We start from the raw sequence: 24,564 nt of genomic DNA, 5'->3' as shown, positions 1-24,564 counted from the left end.
TCAATAATAAAAAAATATATGAATAAGAATAAAAATAAATCCGTGTATTTCAAAAAATAAATTTTAATTTTATAAAAATAAAAATTATAATATTCAAATTTTATTAGACTTTTTTTATTAGGATTTTATGCATCAAATTTCTATAATAAGCTTTTATAAAACATTATTTATTTTCGATGCTTATTTCTATATTAATTATGTAAGGGAGGTTATTTTTCACACTACTTCTTTATTACACTATTTTAAAAATAAATTAAACTTAAAATATAGATAACTTTATATGTCTATAATCTGTTTAATTTAAGAGGATTTAAATTTTAAGAGGAAAAAAAAATTAAAAGGACATTTATTGTTTGAAAAATATTAAAAACTTTTTTTTTCAAAAATATAAAAAACCATTATAATGAAGTAAAAGATGATAATCTAATATCGCTAACTCCTAATTAATTAGATACAGATAAATAAATTATAAAAATATTTTAACCTACATGATTACTAAGAAGTATGATTGTTTTTTCATATATCTGTAAAAATATTTCTGTAAAAAAAACCTTTATGATTTTAATCTTTTTTAATATATTTAATTTTAGATTAACTAATTGGCACGAGATGTTTATGAATTGCCATTTAGTGGTCCCTGTATTAGCCTATGAATTAAATAATATAAACAAAAAGTTAGGGTTAAACTGAAAAAGATCTAGGGCTAAACTGAAAATAACTTTTCTCCTTGCGGATGTGCCTCCGCCTCCTCCTCCTCCTCCTCCGGACGAGCAACGAAAAACTCGAGCCCTCCGCTGTTTTTCGCCGCCGGCTCCTTGCTGCACCTCCCAATCTCTTCCCCCTTTCTCCCCTTTTACCGCCTCTGGATCCACCACCCCTGCTCCCTTCGCACTCTCCCTCCTCTTCCGCTCGTAATCTCACCTGTCTGAGGAGGAGAAAATCGTCACACGTCGTGGTTAATCTGGTCGACTAAACTGTGCGGGCGCTCAGAAATCGGGCGAAAGCTGTTCCCACGGATTTCCCGAGAGAACCGAACAGGAAAACTGCTGGGTATGTGCATATCAAATTGAAAGTAGAGGATCACTTTTCATCAACCCTATTCCTTTTTTGGCTCATCTAGCGATTATTGTAAAAGTGGTGGTTTCCATTTAATGGTAACCCTAATTGAACTTGTGGTGCATTGGTCAATTTCTATTATTTCTTATTAATATTGATTATTCTTTCGAGGTGGAAATGGTACAATTTGCCTAGTGATTTACTTTGCTGGTGTTATTATTTGCACAGTGGATAGTCAATCTTCTATCGCCAATTTGTTGATGGATGACAATGTGAATATGGAAGTTGAAGAAGATGAGGATGAAGATGATGTGGACTTCAATCCCACACGTAGAGGTGAAACTCTGTCAGAAGCCTCATCTGGCTTAAGTTCAAACAATGAATGCCATGGTGATGATGTTAGTGAAGACTGCGCAAGTTCTTTAAAGCATCACGATGATGGTGCATCAGCTAGCACTCTCTGCTACAATCTACAGTCTGGTGCTGAAGATGAAAAGAGGGCCATGTGCAACCAACTGGTGGATCGATACTTAACTGAGAAGAATGATACTGTTCTAGAAAAGCCTAAGCCTAATCAATCAGATATGCCAACGAGTAAGGCAAATGAATCAGGTTGTCTTGAAGGAAGTAATTACAACGTCGCACCTGAGAAAGAAAAGGCTGTTGCTGAAGAACCGAGCAGAGAAGAGTTGCAACAAACCGGTATGAGTTCTTCACATCCATTAATATCCAAGAGACCAGCTATTGAGATAGATGATGAAGATGCAATTTGCAAGCGCACTAGAGCCCGCCATTCTCTAGCAAATTATACACTAGAAGAATTGGAGGATTTTCTTCAGGAATCTGATGATAATGATGACTTTCAAAATGTCAATGAGGAAGAGGAGTACCGTAAGTTTCTTGCGGCTGTTTTGCTAGAAGGAGATGATAACAGACAGATGGGACATGATGATGAAATTTTGGATGATGATGATGAAGATGATGTTGACTTTGCAATAGAAATTGAGGAGGCACTAGAAAGTGATGTTGAGGAAAGCTTTGACGATGACAAGAGGGCAGTTGACCAAATTGAGGAAAACACTCATCGACCAGAAACTCGGCAGAAGAAACGGTTGAGGGAGACTGCTGAAAAGAAGAAATACTTTATGGGGCTGGAGAAGATACCACTTCGCCCTATTTTACCATATATCTCAAATGGACAAATAGCTCCAGTGCCTACCCTTGCATTGCATTTCCCTTCTCCTGAAACCTTCTCATGTTCATTTTCCCCTTCTGGGGTTGACTCATCCCATGGTTTTACATTTCAACAATTAGGACAGCTATACTGTCAGATACATGAGCATATTCAACTCCTTATACAGATATTCTCTGTTAGTGTGCTTGAACCTTCCCGCCAAAAGGTAGTGATGGACATTCAAGAGTTGATCATGGAGATGATTGCCAGACATGAAGAAGCATTGGCTTGGAGAAAAATACCACATGATGTATCCTGTTTTCAGCCCACTTATCTCCGCGCATCAGTGCAGATTGATTCTTGTGAGAGTTCTGAATTTTCTCACTGGACTCCTTCCATAGATAATCCCATATTTTCCATTTTTGATGTTGCTCCCCTTAGGATGGTTAAGAGTTATATGGCTGATGTTTCATCTAGTAAGTGATCAGGATATCATTTATCTTGTGGTGCGTTCATCTTTTTTTGCTTTTCTATATGCTTTAACACGGGCTCTTGCTAATTGCAGCTGTTTCAAGGTATAGACAAAGTCATTTGGAGGACCCACTTGATAAGAATCACTTAAAAAGGGAACCTCTTTTCCCAATTCCTGTGCATACCTCTCAGATGGGAACAGAGGACTCTTTTATTGGTGAGTCGAGTGCTATGTCCTCAAGGAGCACTTCTACACTTTCAGCTGGTCAATTACCACCCAGAAAGTCTTTAGCAGCTACACTTGTGGAAAATACCAAGAAGCAAACAGTTGCTCTTGTTCCTGCGGACATTGCCAAATTAGCACAGAGGTTTTATCCTCTATTTAATTTATCTTTATTTCCTCACAAGCCTCCCATTGCAGCTGTTGCTAATCGCGTGCTCTTCACTGATGCAGAAGATGGGTTAGTGTTTTTTTTTTGGTTTTTTCTAATCACTTTTTCTTGTTTGCCACAAGATCCCTCGTTCAGTGGAAACAATTTAAAAATGTGCTAGTGCTGCAACCCTTCTGTGAAACTTTAGTGACTATTTGATCATAACTTTTCATTGCTATCCATTTCAAGTTGTTGATTGGTATTATTGTGCTCAACCTAATACTTATTTTGCATGTTGCAAACAATAAAGCATTGCAATTGAAGGGACTGGGAATGGCTGTATTTCTCGATACTTCCATCTATTGGTTCATAAAATATGGGGTGATGTTGGTGTATTAGAGTATTCTCAGTGGTGAGGAAAAAGAAAATCTTAGGCTCATTAACTAGTTATGCTATCAGGATAAAGCTATATGGGGATTGCTTTTTCGAGTAATGGATTGTAGAGATGAAGGCAAGGCTGATATTTACACCAATTTACATCTCTTATGTGTTTTCTGTTTACAGCATGCTAATAACTTTTTGTTAGCTGTTGAAAGCATAGGGAGCTTATCTAGGTGTTACATCTATTATAACACAAAGATGTTGTACTATTAGACCATTTAGTCGGGCCAGATTCTAAAATAAGTCCAGAATGGTTCCCATAAACTCAATCCAGGATGATTATTTACTGCATTTATCATAGTTTACTTTGTCTTTGTAGGAATCTTGATAAACCTGTATATTTTGTTGTATGGTTCTCTTTTTGACATTTTACTTGAGCAGATAGTTAATGTCTAGGACCATACTGTTGTTCTATGTGTTTGTTAAAGATAATCATATTATGTTTAGCATCTGTCTGTCTCGCAGTATTTTGATGAGGCATGCCCAATAGCTATCATTTACTACTGCATTTATTTCTGAAAATCCTCGTAAACTTGTGTTTTTTTTAATGGTTTTCTGTTTGATATTTTGTTAAGCAAAGTGGTTGGTGTCTAGGGCCATATTTTTATTTCTGTATCATTGTAAAAAGATCATATTATGTTTAGCATCTTATTTTTAGTGCTTTCAATAGTTTAATGAGCCACTCAAGTATTTTCCCTGTATTACTTTCCTGACATTTGAGTTTTTTATCAAATGGAAGCACTCATCCCTGAGCATAGATTTTATGAAAAAAATAACTGCATTGCACAGTTTGATTCAAGAAATATTCTACTTCAAAATTGAAGACAGCTTAGAGATGTCATTTCTTTTTGATGCGCATTGTCACACTTATTGATTAACCAATTTCAAGATTCCAATTTTTGTGGAGAATGTGCTCTAATTAGATACACGATTCATACATACACATATAAAACACACCAACATGCATATTCATATACTAACAGGTGAACTTAGAACCTGATCATGCTGCTGAATGCTTTAGGAACTTTAGAAATGTCAGTTTGTTATATTGGCATGTTTTTGGAAATGAATAATGAACTGCAAGGAATACTTAACCAAGAATAATTATCGAAGAAACACGTAATCTAGATAATTTGAAATGTTGGGGCTCGTTGCCTTTTTGTTTGAGGAATATCACTTGCTGATACCCATGCTTTGAACATTATGATTCATCATGTTCTTTTATGCATAGTACTTCTATAATTCTTCTATATAGTTCATTTGTTTTAGTATTGTATGTTCTAATATGGAGATATCACACAGATTATTAGCAATGGGGCTGATGAAATACAACAGTGACTGGGAATCCATACAAAAGCATTTTCTACCTTGTAAATCGAAGCATCAGGTTAGTCCTATTTGTTGTCTCAATGATGTTTACAGAACTGGTTTTCAACATAATTAGTGACAGGCAATTTTTCTGGCGATATTTACCTTGAAAATGGATTTTCCTGCTGTCCAAAATTTGTTGGGTTCATTGTCAGTTTTCTCATTTTATGGCTGTTCTAACTTATTAAATTAGACAAAAATGACTGTCTGGTAGGATTGTAACTCATGAGCAAAATTTGATGATAATTGTTTGTAGAGAAATTGATGAATAAATCAGTGTTTGCCGTAGGAATTCATTTAATTGGTAGGTTGTCATACTTCCTTTTTCTTTGTCGGTGCTCATAGGTCTTATGATCTGTGTTTTCTTGTATAATGATATGTGATATTTTGTGCACATGTATGAGATGTCGCAACTTGTATATTCATATGCTAACTCCTTGATATGAAATGGTAATAAGAGGAGAATCAAAATCTTGAAGTAAATGAGTGCAGGATTGCATGGTTTCTACTTTCTCGAGTTTATAGTGTCTAATAACTTATCTTTTAGTCCTTGCTTCTGTTCTTTGATGGATCCAATAGAGATTAGATCTAAGTTAATTGCCTTTTTTATTTTATGTCGAGGATGCTTGGACTCATTACTGAGTGTTGATAAAGTTGACCTGTGATGGCTACAGTTTGTCGAATGAAGGAAATAATTATCCCATATTCCTGCATTGGCCAAGAGATCAAACCTTGTTTGTTTTTTTTTCTTTATGATAAGTTTGTGAATTATAACAAAATGTGCTTTTGCCATTTTTTATATATTTTTTAAGGTTATTCTTTTGTGGTTACCTTTTTTCTTTTCTCTCTACTTTTCCCTGTTGGGAAAGAGGATGTGCAACTCACACTTATTGCTTTAAATCCCACTTACAACTATCCATTATATTCCATATTTACACTGTTTGCAGTCTCCTCACCTGCTAATAGGCCTGGAATCCACAACAATCCACCCACATCTGGTTCTCTTCACTTCCTTGGCCAACCACTCCTCAACCCTATGTAACTCTCAAGGCCTGGGGTTTATGGTCGTCTTCCAGTCTTCTCTCTTTTTGCCAATTTCATTCATCCTATGATTGCATACTAGTGTATATGGTTGTCCCCAAGCTTCTAAGCTATCAGTGAGGATAATAAACTTTATTGCTCCTCTGTCTCATGCTACATCCATACTCCCTCTTGACTTCATATAGTTTGAGGTACAAACGCAAAGGTGGTTTTGATGGCTGTCATGAAGAATGCTCCCCCTCCCCCTCCTCCTCCTCCTCCTCCTCCTCCTGATTTGTTAGTGATCTACCTATTCCCACTGGGCCAAGTCCTAGATCTATTGCAACATCCACCTCTATCTTCCCCGAGTCATCTCCATCCATCTGCTGAAACACTTGAGTATTAATAGGCTGTTGTTTAGTGTCTCCCACAGGAAGAGCCTGATTCTCTGTGGTACTTGTCAGTAATATATTTTCTTCCTGACAATCCTCCATTCTAACTGCGCTCTAGCCTCCATCCCCTCTAAGAAACTTATAGCAACACTTCAGATTGTAGCACCATTTGTTGTTTTCTGCCAAATAAATTTGTTTTGTTTCTGGACTATCCAGGTTGTCTATGCCATTTCCATTTCAAATTGCCACCTGCTATGTCTGCTAGTACAAAACTTTTATGCTCTCCTGTTAGAGTTTCCCTTGCAGCAGGCTTATTGAGTTATTCCACATATCATCCCAGAATTTAAAATTTGATAGTTCTGCGATTACCCACTTTCCATGTGTAGAAAGTAAAACCTAAATTCTCGTGTATTGGGAACCACGAGTTAGGCCTTTATAGAAGATATACATCAAAAGACAGAAATACCCCTATAATTATTCTAACACTCCCCCTCAAGCTTGAGAATATAGATCATATACACCAAGCTTGTTACATATGTAATCGATCCGGGGACCTCTAAGTGACTTAGTGAATATATCTGCTAGCTGATCATTTGAATTGACAAAACTAGTAGATATTTCTCCAGATATGACTTTCTCTCTGACAAAGTGACAGTCAACTTCAATATACTTTGTTCTCTCATGAAATACTGGATTTGAGGCAATATGCATAGCGGCTGTTTTAACCATATGAGTGACATTTGTCACATATGAGTGACATTTGTGTAACCTCTCCAAACCTTAGTTCCTGAAGCAACTGTTTTAACCATATAAGTTCTTGACTAGCAATAGCCATAGCTCGATATTCTGCCTCTGCACTGGATCTTGCCACAACATTCTGTTTTTTACTTTTCCAAGAAACAAGGTTACCTCCGACAAATATACAAAATCCAGAAGTGGTTCTTCTATCAGAGGGAGATCCTGCCCAATCTGCATCAGAATATCCCTCGACTTGAGTATGTCCTTTGTTTTCATATAGAAGACCCTTTCCTGGTGCACCCCTGATATATCGAACAATGCGAGTCACGACATCCCAATGTTCTTTGCATAGAGAGCTAAGAAACTGACTTACTACACTTACTGCAAATGAGATATCCGGACGAGTGACAGTAAGGTAACTTAGTTTCCCTACCAATCGCCTGTACCGTTCAGGATCTGAAAGAGGCTCCCCTTGATTTGGTAGGAACTTGACATTAGGATCCATGGGATTGTCGACTGTCTTTGAGTTTAGCATTCCTGTTTCTTCCAGAATATCCATTGCATACTTCCTTTGGGATATAATGATCCCATCTTTAGACTGTGCCACTTCTATCCCTAGAAAATATTTGAGTTTGCCGAGATCCTTTGTCTGGAAATGTTTAAAAAGGTATTGTTTTACTTGTGAAATCCCAAGATGATCATTACCAGTGATGACGATATCATCAACATAAACCACTACATAGATGCATCCAGTAGATGAGTGGCGATAAAAGACAGAATGATCAGCTTCGCTTCGAGTCATGCCAAACTGTTGAATTACGGTACTAAATCTACTGAACCATACTCTGGGTGACTGCTTGAGACCATATAAAGATTTCCGCAAACGACATACAAGACCAGAAGACTCCCCCTGAGCAACAAAACACGGAGGTTGCTCCATGTTGACTTCTTCGAGTAGGTCACCATGTAAGAATGCATTTTTGATGTCCAACTGATGAAGGGGCCAATGGCGAATTGCAGCAATAGATAGAAAAAGACGCACAGAGGACATCTTGGCAACAGGAGAAAAAGTATCTCCATAATCCAATCCAAATACCTAAGTATAGCCTTTAGCGACAAGACGAGCCTTAAGTCGATCAACCGTGCCGTCTACACCAACTTTTACAGTAAACACCCATCGACAACCAACCACTGACTTTCCAGGAGGTAGAGGAACGAGGTCCCAAGTCCCACTGCTCTGTAAGGCACTCATTTCATCAAACATAGCCTGTTTCCAACCTGGATGGGCAAAGGCATCACCTGCAGTCTTTGGAAGAGAAATAGACGACAAGGAAGACAGACAATAATAATAGGATGGTGAAAGACGATGATAGCTTAAAGAAATATAGTGAGGTGAAGGATTACGAGTAGAACGTGTACCCTTTCGAAGTGCAATAGGAACCTCAGAGTCAGGAGATGGGACCGGAGGAAACGGCGAAGGACTTGGCTCCAAAGATGTGCCCACAGTAGTGTCAGTGTTGGTCGACGGCAAAGCAGAACGAGGACGACGCTGATAAACCTGCAAAGGAGGAGACGAGACTGAAGATGATAGAGGCGCCTCCGGAGGACAAAAGATAGTTACTGGTGCAGGTGGAGAGGGAGAAACCTCAGCCTGTGAAGTGGAAGGACCAAAAAAAGGAACCGACTCAAAGAATGTGACATCAGCAGATATGAAGTACCGACGAAGAGTAGGGGAATAACATTTGTACCCTTTCTGAGACCGAGGGTACCCAAGGAACACACACTTATGAGACCGGGGAGAGAGTTTGTCAATGCCGGGATTAAGAGTATGAGCAAAACATATAGAACCAAAGACCCGAGGTGGTAGAGGATGAAGGGACTGATGCGGATAAAGTACCTCATGAGGTATTTTACCCTGGAGAGTGGTTGAAGGCATGCGATTGATGAGATAACACGCAGTAAGTACGACATCATCCCAAAACTGAAGAGGGACATGAGAATGGAGAAGAAGAGTCCGAATGGTCTCAAGAAGATGACGATTCTTGCGTTCTGCAACCCCATTCTGTTGAGGGGTATGAGGGCAAGACGTGCGATGCAACACACCATGAGATGCCAAAAAACTACGAAACTGAGTAGACAAATACTCGCGTGCATTATCACTTTGCAAAGTTCGAAGGGAAGTACCAAATTGAGTTTTTATTTCAAGGAAGAAGGATTCAAAAATAGAAAACAATTCTGAACGATCCTTCATTAGATATAACCATGTACAACGGGAAAAATCGTCTATAAAAGTAACAAAATACCTTGACCCCATTGTAGAAGAAACACGACTCGGACCCCAAACATCAGAATAAACCAAAGCAAAGGGAGACATAGCCCGACTCTCAATGCGAGGAGAAAAAGAACTACAAATATGCTTACCCAATTGACACGACTCACAAGATAAAGACTCTAAGTGAGAAAGACTAGGATGTAACTGTTTCAATTTATGAAGACCTGGATGTCCCAACTGAGCATGAATAAGTAGTGGAGATGCCGCCGCCGAACCAACAAAAGAGGGTTGTTGAAGCCGATATAGGTCATGGGATTTACATCCGAAGCCAATCATCCTCCCCGTACTCTGGTCCTGTAAGGAAACAGATGTGTTAGTAAAAGAAATGACACAATCAAGAGATCGAGTAAGTTGACTTATTGACAATAAATTAAATGGAGCGCCGATAACATAAAGAACATTATGAATGGAAAGAGATGAAGAAGGATGAACAATACCAATACCCTGGGATTGAGTTTGAGAACCATTGGCCATAGTGACCATTGGTAGAGTACCAGAAGTAGTGAGAGAGGAAAATAAGGATTTATTACCAGTGATATGATCGGTGGCCCCAGAATCAAGAACCCAAGGACTCGAAGAACGAGATATACCAGCAAAGGAAGCACCAGCGTGTGCAATGGTAGCAGTGGAACCAGAAGCCTGACGATCCTCAAACCATTTCAGAAAGTCAGTATAGGAAGGTGTTGGAGTCGGATCAGGTGGTAACTGGGAAGTGGAAGCTGAAGAAGCAACAGAACTCTGAACGATCTGAGCAGCACAAGGAGGACGACCATGTAGACTCCAGCACTTATCAATCGTGTGTCCCGGTTTGTGGCAATGATCACACCAAGGGCGTCCTTTGCCACCCTTGCGAGGTGGAGGTCCTTTGTGTCGAGAGACCAACGCTGACGAGGAGGCAGGTATCGTCAAGACTTTGGCCGGGACACGGAGAAGAGTTGCCCAGGTATTGTCCATGGTAGCTTCTGTGGGGCTACCCAGGATCTGATCACGAACATGAGAATAATCTGTGGGCAGACCATATAAAGCCAGAGACATAAAAAATTTCTTTCGATTTTCAAGCTCTTCAGCAGGATTGGCCGCAGGTGGGAGCAGTTCATTGAAATCACAAAGAAGACTAGAGACTGAATCCAGATAAGTTGACATTGAATCTTTAATCTGATGAGCGCTGAGGATGGTCATGAGATCTTCACAAACTTGATAGAGTCGTCGAGAGGTGTTTGTAAAGAGTTGTTGAGCCTGTGTCCAAACAGCTTTACAGGTTTTGTGAGTACGGAAGACATCCCTGAGAGATGGATGGATGGTGGCTCGGATAATACAACACAACTGAGCGTCAACCTTCTTCCACAGAGGACGATCGGCGTCTTGAACATCTTCTTCAGTTTGAGTGAGATGTGTCTCATACCCCTGTCCAACAAGCCAAAGTTCAATGTGAGATGCCCAGGAGATATAATTTTTACCATCCAACTGCTCGGAAGAAAGGGGTGCAGTAATATGGTTGGTAAAGATTGAAATATCTGGCTTTGGGGCGCCAGATGTAGCCATGAATAGATAAACTGAGCTTGCTTCTGCTGAAAGAGATTGCTTCTTCAGGCGGCGGGCTTGTTGGCTGCTGGTGACAGAGCAGGGGCAGAGGTGAAGGTTAACGAGTGGATCTGAAGGCACGAAAGGAGGACCTGGGCTCGTGCTCCTCTGCTTGTTGGCTGCTGGTGACAGAGCAGGGGCAGAGGTGAAGGTTAACGAGTGGATCTGAAGGCACGAAAGGAGGACCTGGGTTCGTGCTCCTCTCCCGCGAGGGATCAGAACGCAGAAGCAATCCTTGGTCGCGAGACGGGGGTCACGAAAGGAGGACCTGGGCGCAGGGGTTCGTGCACAGGGGTTGGTTTGTGCTCAATCCTTGGTCGCGAGCCTCAGAGGAAGCAGCCGTCGCCCCCCTACACGCTGGATGGCTACAGAGAACTTGCAGAAGAGGAGGCGCGAGCTCAGAGAGGAGGCGGCTGTTCCTCGGAAGGAATCGGCCAAGGCGGAGGGGCTTCGACCGTTTGCCGAGGCGGAGGGGCTTCGACCGTTCGCCGGGGCTCAGAGAGGAGGCGGCTGTTCCTCGGAAGGAATCGGCCGAGGCGGAGAGGCTTCGATCGTTCGCCGGGGCTTCTGCAGAAGAAGGAGCAGCGTTGTCTCTGTCGGCGCCGACGCAGAGTTCAGCGGAGAGGGAGTTTGATCGAGTACTCAACTCGGTGTTAGAGGAGTTGGTCGGGGGCGCAGTCGCGATGCGGGATCTGGAAGCGAGAACAGAAAGACAGACGGCGTGACAGAAAGACGGCGCGGGTAGAGGAAAGAAATTAGGGTTTTAACTTGGCTCTGATACCATGTAGAAAGTAAAACCTAAATTCTCGTGTATTGGGAACCACGAGTTAGGCCTTTATATAGAAAAGAAGATATACATCAAAAGACAGAAATACCCCTATAATTATTCTAACACCATGCATAACCATCTTTGCTATAGCTCCATAGGCCACAAATACTCCTCCATAAGGCTGAATCCAATCCTTTCACTACAAAGTCCCATCTGCTGCATCTTCTCCCTCCACCATATATTCCTTCCAGAGCATTTACCGAAAACAGTTTCTCCCTGTCATCTGACATTACAAAACTTGCCCAATATTTGCTATGTTTTGCTCATTTGTGCTTCTTATGCCAAGGTCCCCTTCTCCCTTGAGTTTCTTGATCTGATGCCTATTGACTGTGTGACAACTTGTCTTTTCTAGCGTGTCTCTTTAGATGATTCTCATGCACATCTCCTTCATTTATTCGCACACCAAGCTAGGGAGTTTTCAGGCTTTCATTTTGTACTTAGGGATGGCTATTAAGACTGATTGAGTCAGTGTTACCCACCATTCCACTGAAAGCTTTTAGGCTGACCACCCTGATAATCTCCTTCTCATTGTCTCTACCACCTCCAACTGTTTGACTTTGGTGGGCCTGCCTCTCTGCAAGTATGTGCCCAGATATTTCACTATGCTTCTAGTTGAAACCTGACAGTCCTTGGAGAAGATTGTTTTATTCTTAACAATTGACATTTTAGTGAATATCACTAATTTGTCTGCGGAGAATAGGTGAGTAATGGTTGGGCCCCTTTTGCCAAAACGTAGGCCCTTCCAATTACTCTGATCAGCTTCAGCCTGGGTTAACTGCTATGATCTCTCTATTTATAGTATAATCTCATAAGGAGATAGCAGGCATCTTTAACTGAGTCCTGTAGAGCTCTTAAAGCTTCCAGTCACTTCTCATTCAATGGAACTTGAAACCAGTGTGTTGTTACATAGTCCACCATATACTGTGGAGTGTAGGTGGTAGTCTTACCTTCCTCAGAGTGTCATCAATGAACTCCCAGTTTATTCGCTTTTTAGATCAACCTTTTCCATCATGTATCCTTTGTTCTCTCTAGAATTCCTAAAGTTGTGCATGGCTTCTTGGGCCAGTATTATATTATCTTGAATGTTTTGTCTAGGTACACATCTTGTTCGGAAAGGAGGGATTAATTACTTTAGGATCAGACTGATTCTGTCGTCCACTGTCTTTGTTGCTAACTTGTAAGAAACATTACATAGACTTATCAGTCTGAATTGACTGACCTAGTTTGGATGCTTCACCTAGGGAATCAGAAATAGAAAGGTATAGCTCACATTTCTTAGTTCTCCTTTGTGCTCAAATGCCTTTCTAATGAATCTGGATACTTTCCCCTACAATATTCCAGTTTTGTTCTAAGAAAGCTGCATCACCCCTTCCTACTGGGTTGGATCTTCAAGCCCTAGGTAATTTCTTCTGTTCCATGAGGGAAAGGCCCCCACCAGCCGCTTACCAGGACGTCTAATCTCCAAACTTGTAAAGGTTACTCTGAAACTGTACTGTCATATCTTTTAGTCCCTTGATCACTTTCCCACACTCCTTGGTGTTCTTCAGTCCAAGTATTCTGTGTCTATTACTTCTCATCAGTGCCCTTGAATGGAAATAGCTTGTATTTCTGTCATCCCATTGAATCCAATCTGATCTTGCCTTCTGAAACCCTAATAATTCCTTTTCAGTTAGTACTCTATCCAACTCCTCCTTCTAGTCCGATCTCCAGGTCTTCCAAATATGGGCTCAGCTTGGTATTGAAGTGATCTTGTATGGATGTTTCCAAAATCTTGTATGTTCCAGCTAGAAAGGACTAAAGCTTCTTCAGATTCTCTGTCAGTCAGACCTCAGACCAAGTTCTTGCTACTATCGCTTTGAAGTCCTTATGCAACATTTATACTGCTAGAAATCTGAATGCTTCAACTAAAACCATTCACTGGAAAATTCAAATAATTAATGCCAATGCTTATTTAATGGAAGCAGTCCAAATATCTAACAATTATGATTGACACTGCTATGCAAGAGTAATATCTCAATCTCTTCTCAGAAAGAGAACATTGAGTTGACAATCTTGGACCAGCTTTATTTTAAATATTTTGTTGTGTAAATGAATGAATATATAGGGATAACAATACTATACATTTGTGATTGGAGTGTCAACGTTTGAGTATTTTATGAAAATGAAATTGAGATATCATTAGTGCTTTTTTGGGGATTAGATTGATGCACCTCATTGGAACTTATACTCCAATTTATTTATTTTAAATATGGAAACGAGAGAAAGAAGAGGTAAAAAATAACTTCTTTGAAGGAAAGGAAGAGATGGAGGCGTAGTGAAGGTGGTGTGGGGGTTTCTGCGATTATAAAGAGGAAGATGTAATGACTACAAAGGGATGGGAGACAAATGAATGACACATTAAGTTCATACGCGAGGGGAGATTTGCTCTCTGTCTTGATAAGGTGGAAGCATTAGGGAAGAAAGTAACAAATTTCTCGACTTTTTTTCTCTTCATTTCTTTCTTCCAAAAGAAACAGTCAAATTTTATTTACCTATGCCCCTTCCTCTCTTCTTTTTCTTTCCTTTAAAGAAAATGTAGGCTAAGGTGAATTCTTATTGGACCATTGAATTTTTCTTATTAGTTCTTTGCAACCTCCATTAAATAAAAATTTTAATTTCTCTTTGATCTTGTAGATATTTGTGAGGCAAAAAAATCGCAGTTCTTCTAAGGCACCTGATAATCCAATCAAGGTATGCATTTAGAATACTTTTCATAGCTCATTACAAGTTACTTATTGTGTTGCGTTTCTTACTCATTTTTCTTAATTCTACTAGAGAAAAAAATCCATCTCCTATCTCTTTTACGGAGAATTAAAAAGTTTGCAATTTCTCAAATATAACTCCCTTGAAATCTGGAATATAGCCTTAGATTAAAGTGGTCCAACCATGGGATGCTGGCTTGCCCGCCGTGAGCGTTTCCTGATTTACCTACGCGATCAGTGGAAAACTTCCGTTGGGCCGGGCCAGTTACCTGGTTCATCATTTTTTTAGATTACAGTGTTAAACATGGTGCCAAACATGTCAAATATTTTTATTCATGAAAATTGATTTTATTTACGGTATCTTTTAAATAGCAATAAACTTATAACACATGAAAATAATAATAAGCTTATAATATATAAAAAAGGCAGTCCGGTGCACGAAGCTCTCGCCATGCAGGGTCTTGGGGAAGGATCCATTGTACGTAGCCTTACCTTGCTTTTTGCAAGAGGCTGTTTCTAGAAGCTTATAATATATGAAGAATAATAATAAACTTGCAATACATGAAGAATAATAATACGCTTATAATACATAATGAATTGGAATGAATAATAATGAACTTTCAACTTTTGTAGCTTTACCTACCGTTGGACTGCAAGTAAAAAAACTATTTTTTAAAAATGTATTAAAATATAAGTTAGATGCATAGATGACCTAATGCGTATAATTGTTAAAAGAGGCACCAAACAATTAAATTATTTACTTAGGGTTTAAAATTTTAAATTCAAGGGATTGATTTTATGTAAATGAACAATCAAAAGGGACCCTAAGATAATGATATTTTGGTAATGTTGATCTTGTCTAAGTAGATTTGGTTTTGGAAATTTGGTCAAGTAAAACTTGAATTTGAAAGTTTCAAAGTGACTTGGAACTAAATTTTGAGGGAGTTTGAACATGATTTTGAAAGAATTCTGAAGTAGGGATGATTTGGTAATTTTAACCTCTTAGGATTAGACTTGGACCTTGGTCAGATTTGAGAATTTTGTCGGGTGAGGATTTGATGTGGAACTAAATTCACGTTGTGATTTGGATTTTTGATTAAATGAATTTAACTTTAATATCTAGAGAATCTTAAAGTAGGGTATTTTAGGAATTTTAACTTTGTTTGGGGGGACTTGAAATCTCTTGTGAGAAATCTCTAAGGAATTTCGGTACCATTTGATTTGAATTGGTTGAATTTGAAAATTTTCATCTTGTATAGTATAACTTGAGATAGTGAAATGAAATTTATTTAAACTAAAACTAATTTATTCGAGTGATTTTGACAGCATCCTAATTTGTGGACCATCCAGTTATTTTGACTATGCAAAATTGGTCAATGCAGAACTCAATAGATTTGATATTCATTTGAAATGAATAACAAACCAATAGCATTTGTTTCAACCAAAGCACAGGTTGTTTAGCTAGTTCAGAGCTTGTTGTAATTTAGAGGGCATTTTAGTAAGTTGATGTGTTCTAAAGTTGTCCTTGTCAGAAATTAGAGAATTTTATGCTATTTCGAAGAGTGACATTTCAAATCTGATGACTTTGAAATAAGATGAATTGATATCATATGTATATCAATGATAATAGTTTAATAACTAGGTGCTCAAAACTCAAAAGGGTCAACTATTGGATACAGAATTTGTATTTGAGAATTTGTGTAACACCTTAATTTAGTCCCATATGGTGAGTTGTGGGTTAATAAAGGAGGTCTAGAATCATAGATGAATGAGCTACTATTAATTTGGACAAGCATTTTTGGGTTAGTGGTTGAGCCTTATAAGTTTATGGTTCAATTCTCTCATCTAAGCAGGTCGTAAACAATTGGTATTAGAGTAGACCTAATCTTAGACATGATGAGGTATTGGAAAGAGTTGCTCATGTGATAGTGGAGCCACCATTGAGCCTCACATACTGTTGATTAGTGATAATTCTAGCTATATGACTTGAAGCTCAAATTTATCAAATTTGAAATTTTGAGTCACGTAGGGACTTAGAATTTGATCTTGTGGAATTTTTATTTTATATTGAGAAAACTTTAAGAAGGGGAGCCTTGGCGCAACGGTAAAGTTGTTGCCATGTGACCAAAAGGTCATGAGTTCGAATCTTGGAAACAGCATCTCACAAAAAGCAAGGTAAGACTGCATACAATGGATCCTTCCCCGGGACCCTGCATGGCGGGAGCTTCGTGCACCGGTTGCCCTTTTTTTTATTGAGAAAACTTTAAAGTATTTTGGGAAATCCGTCATTTTCCATGCTGATTTAGGTGATTTTAAGGATTTAGATTTAATGGATATCTTTAGAAATTATATAGTGACTTGAAGTTAGATTTTGAGGGAATTTGATTTATCAAAACCCTCAAGTAGGAGTATTTTGAAAAATTTAATGGCTTAGGAGGGGTAAAGATTGAGTTGTCCTTGCTATGACGTTTTGGTTTAGTGGTAGCAGAGAAAGTGTTATTTCTCTGCAAGAAGAGATGGGTGACTACATAGCTTGTGGGTTTGGCTAAAGAAGAGGGGAAGATGAGATTAGTGATGGTCGCAAGTGAAGACGACATTTTAGGTGTTGATTGAAGGAGCTTGGCACAAGGGAGACCTTGAGGATGGATGATCCAACAAGGTGGATAGATGTGTGGTTGGAGGACTAGCAGTTAGGCTCCCTTTGTTTAGACATACATGGAAAGTTAAGGAGTGGGAGGGTAGGTGTAGTGGATAAAGAATTTATTTATATATTTCTTTTGTATGCCTTATGTGTAAGAAAAAATGGTGGAGGAAATATGTGGATACTCTTTCAATTAGGTCTAACTTGAGCACCCATTTAGTGATCTAGAATGCTTTGAGTTTGAGTGAGCTGTTTTTAACTTGTGCTCGATTAGTACGGTGATTGAGCCAACTTTGAATCCATTTCAAATATTAACCACACCTATTATTTCAGAAAATTATTTAAATATTTTTAAATTAATCTATAATTTTTAAGATTATTTGAAATTTGACAAATAATTCCTCAAATTTATTTTAAATTTTAAAATAATTTTCAAAATAAATAAACTATTTTCAAGGAATAATTTTAAAATTTCAAATATATATTGGGGAATTTTTAAATAAATTTTAAAATTTTAAATAATTTCAGATATGCATGAATAATTTCTAATATTATTTTTGAATTTTCCAAATGGTCTTAAGAATTATTTTTAGGATTGTCAAAATAATCTTGAAAATTTAATTTAGGACTTATAATCAATTTTAGAAATCAACCACAACAACCAAGCCTGATCCCACTAGGTGGGGTTGGCTATATGAATCCTTTTACGCTATTGAGTTCTATCTCCTATTATGTCTTCATCTATACTTAAATAAATTTTATTTTATTTTATTGTTGCTAACCAAGTTTTTTCTTGTCTTCCTCTTCCTCGTTTGATGCATGTATTTATCATTGTCTAACTGGAACATTTATTGGTCATCTAAATACATGCCCGTATCATCTTAAACGTGCCTCTCGGATTTTCTTTCAATAGATGCAACTCTGACTTTCTTTTTAATGCTCTTGTTTCTTATTCTGTCCATCCTCGTATGTCCACACATCTACCTTAACATCCTCATCTCTACAACTCTCATATTCTGTTCATGTGCTCGAGTCATAGTCTAATATTTAGCTCCATATAATATAGTAGGTCTAATTGCGATTTTGTAGAACTTTCTTTTAAGTTTTAGAGGTACTTTACGCATAAAACACTCGATGCTCTCCTCCATTTCAATCATCCTGCTTGTATTCTATGTAAGACATTTCTCTCAATCCCTCTTAAATATTTAAAGCTCTTGCAACTCATCATCTCCTATCTTATAATCGTCTTATTATGTCTAATATTGCTAAACTTAAATTCCATATATTTTGTCTTTATTCTAAAACCTTTCTGTTCTAATGTTTTCCGCTAAAATTCTAGTTTAGTATTTACTCCTTCATGTGTTTCATCTACTAAAGCAATATCATCTGTAAACAACATGCATCACGGTACTGTGTTTTGAACGTGTGTCGTGAGCTCGTCCATAAGTAGTGTAAAAAGATAGGAACTTAGAACTGATACTTGATGTAACATATCTTTATTGAAAACGTTTCAGTTACTCCAACTGAAGATTTTACTCTGGTCGTTACATCCTCGTACATATCCTTAATTAGTTCAATATATGTTACGCTAACACCTCTTTTTTATAGAAACTCTATCATAAGTTTTTTCTAAGTCAATGAATACCATATGTAGATCTTATTTTTGCTCCCAATATTTTTTAATTAGTTGTCTAAGAAGATGTATAATTTTTATATTCGACCTTCCAGACATAAACCCAAATTGATTTTCGATCTCCGTGGTCTCCTTAATCTTTTTTCTATTATTCTTTCTCAAAGTTTCATGATATGACTCATTAGGTTAATACTCCTATAGTTTGCATAATTTTGTACGTTTCTCTTGTTCTTATATAAGGGAACTAGAGTACTTACCCTCCGTTGATAAGACATTTTTTTTATTTTCAATATCATGTTAAATCATTTTATAAGTCATTCAATACTTTATTTCACTAGGCACTTCTTTACCTCTATCATCTGTACTTATTTAAAGCTTGTTTTACTTTTGAAGTTTGAATTGTACGCTAAAAATTTAAATTTCTATGCTCATTTGGCGTATTTAAATTACCTAACTTAAATTGGTCACCTAAACCTTCATTGAAAAGCTTAAATTGGTACCCTATTGCATTCATCTATAATACATTTTATTTAGATACGACCTGCTGTCTTCCTTTCTCTCACGTTAGATATTCTATAAATGTCGTTTTCCCCTTCTTTTGCATCTAATTTTTAATATAATCGTTCAAAAGTTCCATTTTTACTTCATTCACTATTTTATTAGTCTCTTTCTTGGCTATTCTATATTTTTTTTAAGTTTTTCTCATTTTTACAAATATATAATTCTTATAAGCTGTTCGTTTTTCTTCACTTTTTCTTGTAATTTCTCATTCCAACACCAGGATTCCTTACTTATTTGGTGCATGTCCATTTGACTCACCGAGTACACTCTTAGCTATACCATCTTATCTCATGAAGGGGAGCGCGTAATAGCAAAGTTGTTGCTTTGTGACCAAAAGGTCACGGGTTCGAATCCTGGAAATAGTCTCTTGCAAAAAAAAGTAAGGTAAGGCTGCGTACAATGGATCCTTCCCCGTGACCCCACATAGTGGGAGCTTCGTGCACCGGGCTGCCCTTATACCATCTTATCCCATATCCTATTAGAGTCACCGTATATTTCACCTAATGCTTACTCCTACCTTCTCCTTGAATGTATTTTGCTTCTCACTCTTTAACTTCCACCACTTAATTTTAGAAGTCGTATATATTGTATATATATATTTTTTTCTATTGATACTATGCTTAAGGCTTATATCCAACACTACTAACTTATATTGGGTAATTAAGCTTTCTCCAGGGATGATCTTTACAAATCTTCCTATTTCTCTTTCTAACTATAAGAAAGTCAATTTGCGATTTATTATTCCCACTTTTGAATGTGACCAAGTGTTCTCTTTTCTTAAAAAACGTATTAGTTAATATAAGATCATATGCTATCACAAAATCCAATATAGTTTTCTCTTCTTCATTTCTCATTTCAAACCCATAACCCCTATGTATCCTCTCATATTCCTCATTTTTTTTCTCTGACATGCCTATTTAGATCACCTCCTATTAAAATCATTCCATTTGACAGAGTATTTTATAATACTTCATCTAGGTCATCCCAAAACCTTGATTTGGTATGGTAGCTTCATCTAATCCTACTTGCGGTGCATATATGCTAATTATGTTCCTAGTTTCTTTCACCACTATTATCTTAAGAGCTATAATTCTATTCCATTTTTTGACTACTATAATTACATCCTTTAACGAACTATCTACAATAATATCCACTCCATTTCTTATTTTACTCAAAGCATAATTTAAAACTTGAGTTCTCTATCATCTTTGCCTTCTTGCCTACTCATTTTGTCTCTTGTACACACAATACTAATTCTTCTCTTAATCATCGCATCTACTACATTCATTAATTTACCAGTGAGGGTTCTTCCATGTTCCAAATAATTATTAGTTTTCCTATAATATTTATTTTTATCCAACTTATGATGCGAGAACTCTTGCTTATTTAACACTACATCCAAGTTTTTATGGAAATATATCGGTCCTTGCCAATACGTTACAATTAGCCTTTACAACGCAAACTCTTGCATATTTAACACTACATCTGAGTTCTGGAGATGTAGCGGTAATTGTTGAGACGTTACAGTCGAACTCTACAACGTGTTCCTTCTAGGGAGCAACCTAGTATTAGCATAATAGTTTAATTGATCCATTAATTGAACATTTGTCAGAGTTTCACGTTGGCTGACAACTTAATGCAACCTTCCTCTTTTATCCGAGCTTGAGACTGGATATGACTGATTCATCAATTTTAAATAATTTTGAAAATTAATCACACTTTTTGAAAAATTTTAAAGTGTAATTATAATTAAAAAATTTTTGAAGTTTATTTATTTATTTATTTTGTATATTTGCTATTGAATAATTTTATTTATACCTCTTGATATTGGATTTAGGTTAGGGATGGCTTATGCAGATATGTGGTTGTGCAGATATGTGGTTTAGACTTGTTGGATGCATAATGCCATATCATTTGGGTTTGTTAGTTGTCTTGAGGTTTTTCTATTGGTTGCCTCACGTCTTAATTTTACTTAGGCTGTGCGGCGGATGAAGACCTCTGAATTGACTGCAGATGAGAAAGCCCGCATCCATGAGGTGATGATTCAATTAACAATTATAACTTTTTGGTCACTATAAAAAACAACTGCAGCGCTTTCTTATATTGTTGATTGTTTGTTTAAACCAGGGACTCAAACTTTTTAAACAGGACTGGTTGTCTGTTTGGAAATTTTTTGTTCCACATAGGGATCCTTCTTTGCTACCACGGCAATGGAGAATTGCTACTGGAACTCAGAAGTCTTACAGAAAAAGTGAAGCTATCAAAGAAAAAAGGAGATTGTATGAAGCAAAACGAAGAAAATTGAAGGCTTCAATGAACGATAAGCATGCAGCAGCTGAAAAGGAGGTTAGTTTTGCACAATGGGCAGAATTAAGATGGTTTCAAGTTCTTGAATACTGTTTTATCTTTCTAAACACCTTTTTTTTAAATTTTTTTTTTTCCTCTTCATTTCAGTCTGATGATAATGAAGATGATAATAGTGGAGAAGACATGGACAATGAAAATGAAGCTTATGTACATGAAGCATTTCTGGCGGACTCGGAAACTGGGTGCTCTAACAGCATGCCGTATGAGATTTCTCCTTCAGGCTTTTGCAGGAGTAGCATACAGTTTACTAACATGGTGCTCTATGATGGTGCCTATGCTAGTGGGAAATCTGCTTCCAATTCAGAAAAGCCCACAGGAATCATGAATCCATTATCTAATTGTGGTGATCTCAGATACACTTCATCAAACAATCTACAGTTCAATAACCATTCTCTTATTTCAAACCTTGGGGCACCGCAAAGTCACTTGGGATCCTTACATGGTCCAGGGCGGAAATTCAAAGGTGCACGGGTGGTCAAGTTGGCACCTGGCTTGCCTCCTATAAATCTTCCTCCTTCGGTTCGTGTCATATCTCAGTCAACGCTCCAAAATCATCCTAATGGTTCTTCGCATTCTCATATAAGTAAGAATGGCAGTATGAAGGCATCAAAGTCTCCTGGAGCTGTGAAAGGAGAAAGTAATGTAACATTGCTAGGAGAAAAATCAAATATTATACTGGGAGATTGTTTAGAAGCTAGACATCGGCGAGATGGATCTGCTTCAGATCAATCTGTCACTGAAGAAAATGTCTCCCAAGCAGATCTTCATATGCATCCATTGCTATTTCATGCATCTGAAGATCGGTTTCCATCATATTACTCGATGAACAGATACCCTATTGCTTCTAGTACTTATCTCCTTGGCTGTCAAATTCAGAAAGACTCCATGTTCTCAAAATCTGAACATTTAGTTGCAACGACAGACAATAACAGTCAAATTCAAATTTCTAGAGAAGCACCAGGAGATTTATTTTCAGTGGACTTCCATCCACTTCTGCAGAAAGCTGGTGATGCAAGTGCTGGTCTTGATATTGAATCTTCAGCTGGCCATTCGTCTAGCAGGCTCCTCAATGAATCTCATTGTGAACTGAGAGAACATTTGGTTGGTAACGGACAACTTCCAGCTGGTGGAGCATCTCCAGGCCATCAGGAAAAGGAAAACAACCTTGATTTGAACATACACCTGTATTCAGTGTCAGAAACAGAAAAGACAAGAAAGGCTAGAGATGCTAGTTTGCTTCAATATGATGAGCTAGGAAGTGCAAGGACACAGTCTCCGGCAATGCAGAAAGGCTCAGATGTGGACATGTCAATCCACCTCTATAACAAAAAAAGTTCTGAAGTTGCAGCTTCACCTGATACTTTAGTCCGTTCAAGAGGATGCTGTGGAAAAGATGTCAAGTCACTACGAGTCGCACGGATATCTGATGTTTCTCGAGTCCAGTGCACAAATGATTTAGATGAATCTAATTTAGATATCATAATGGAGCATGAGGAATTAAGTGACTCAGATGATGAAAGTGCAAATGTTGAGTTTGAATGCGAAGAAATCGATGACTCAGAAGAGGATGAATCTGAATATGTTCGACCTAGAGAAACCCCTAGTAAGGTATCATCTACTGTGCATTTCTGAGAAATTTTAAGATTCAAATTCTGTGTTGAATATGATTGATAATTTCCCTGTTTTGAATTCATTTCTCTCTCTATTATTTGATAGCTTTATGCTTGTGTTTTATGTTTACCTTGCTTTATCATGGATCATACTGAAGAATAAAATGAGTTGGACTTTTATCCACTGCTCATGTTATGAGTAATGACTTGAAGCAATTACCATTATGAACTCGTACAACTTATTTGCATCCTCTGCAATTTAATTACCATCATGACGCGTGTTTCTTCTTGCAGGAACTTCTACCTTCTGCTCCAGTGTGGGACAATGACCAAGGCAACTGTAACTTGGATCATTCATATCAACCATTGTCGGTAAGACAAGAAACAGTTGATCAGGCTATAAAACAGCCTGGCTTAGGATGGTCATGCCAAAATCTACTCAATACGGAAGCATCACAGGTATCATCCAAACAAGAAAGTCCGAAAAGAGACACGTCCAGAAGCTTACAAACTGTACTTCATTCTCCTCGACAATTAAAGAAAGCTCGAAATCCAAAGAGCTCTAAAGTTCAACTAGTAGGAGCAATGCAAGACAATGATTGCAAGACTATTTCGTCAAAAAAACGTTCAGCTTGTAAATAATTCTTTATAAATCTCTAGTTGCTGGTGTCACGTGTTTTGCTGCCAAGTCTGTGAAATGGTACTCAATGGTGCAATAGCTGCCTGTCTGTCTACCTTTAGATAACTGCCATGCAGCCTGAAACTGCACTGTAGTAGTAACCAGAGAAAAATTGGTTAGTTGTTTTGTAGGATCTTCTCATGAGTAGTAATAAAGTCACTTGCATAGCATATCAGGGGAATCAAGACTCTTGAAATACATAATAATTACTCTGATTTCGCCTTTGTTTTCCTGGCAACCAGTGCATCTTTGAACTCATTGTATATGATCAACTGGCCTTGTAATTCAGCAACTCGAAAGATGGCCTAGACTTATCAGAAATCATAGACTTTATTTAAGTAATAGTTATACTCAATGACTTGTAGAGATGAAAATACTTGGTCATATATGTCAATTCTATTTCATCAATCACTCTAGTCCTAACTATCTTACCTATGATTTGAATGTCCAAGTAGATATTATTTAGATGACTTCCAGGATGTACAAGTTAGGATTGAACATGATACACATTCTTCTGTTACAATTAACTTCGTGATTAAATTAAGATCAAAATATCTTG

At 37.6% G+C, this 24,564-nt stretch overlaps 1 protein-coding gene across 1 annotated transcript; it reads left to right on the top strand.

The window, feature by feature from the left end:
- Window positions 1-728: 728 nt before the first annotated feature.
- LOC121995748 lies at window positions 729-24,175 on the top strand. Its single transcript, XM_042549514.1, has 9 exons — window positions 729-1,050; window positions 1,285-2,706; window positions 2,796-3,162; window positions 4,816-4,900; window positions 14,447-14,503; window positions 21,326-21,385; window positions 21,477-21,695; window positions 21,804-23,324; window positions 23,621-24,175. The coding sequence occupies exons 2-9, from the start codon at window positions 1,317-1,319 to the stop codon at window positions 23,966-23,968; spliced, it is 4,047 nt and encodes a 1,348-aa protein (XP_042405448.1). The 5' UTR covers window positions 729-1,050; window positions 1,285-1,316; the 3' UTR covers window positions 23,969-24,175.
- Window positions 24,176-24,564: the final 389 nt, after the last annotated feature.

This window comes from Zingiber officinale, chromosome 6A (assembly GCF_018446385.1).
Source record: "Zingiber officinale cultivar Zhangliang chromosome 6A, Zo_v1.1, whole genome shotgun sequence".
Classification (NCBI taxonomy): domain Eukaryota; kingdom Viridiplantae; phylum Streptophyta; class Magnoliopsida; order Zingiberales; family Zingiberaceae; genus Zingiber; species Zingiber officinale.
Note: the sequence above shows the minus strand (reverse complement) of the source record. Positions and strands in the feature narration are given on the sequence as shown.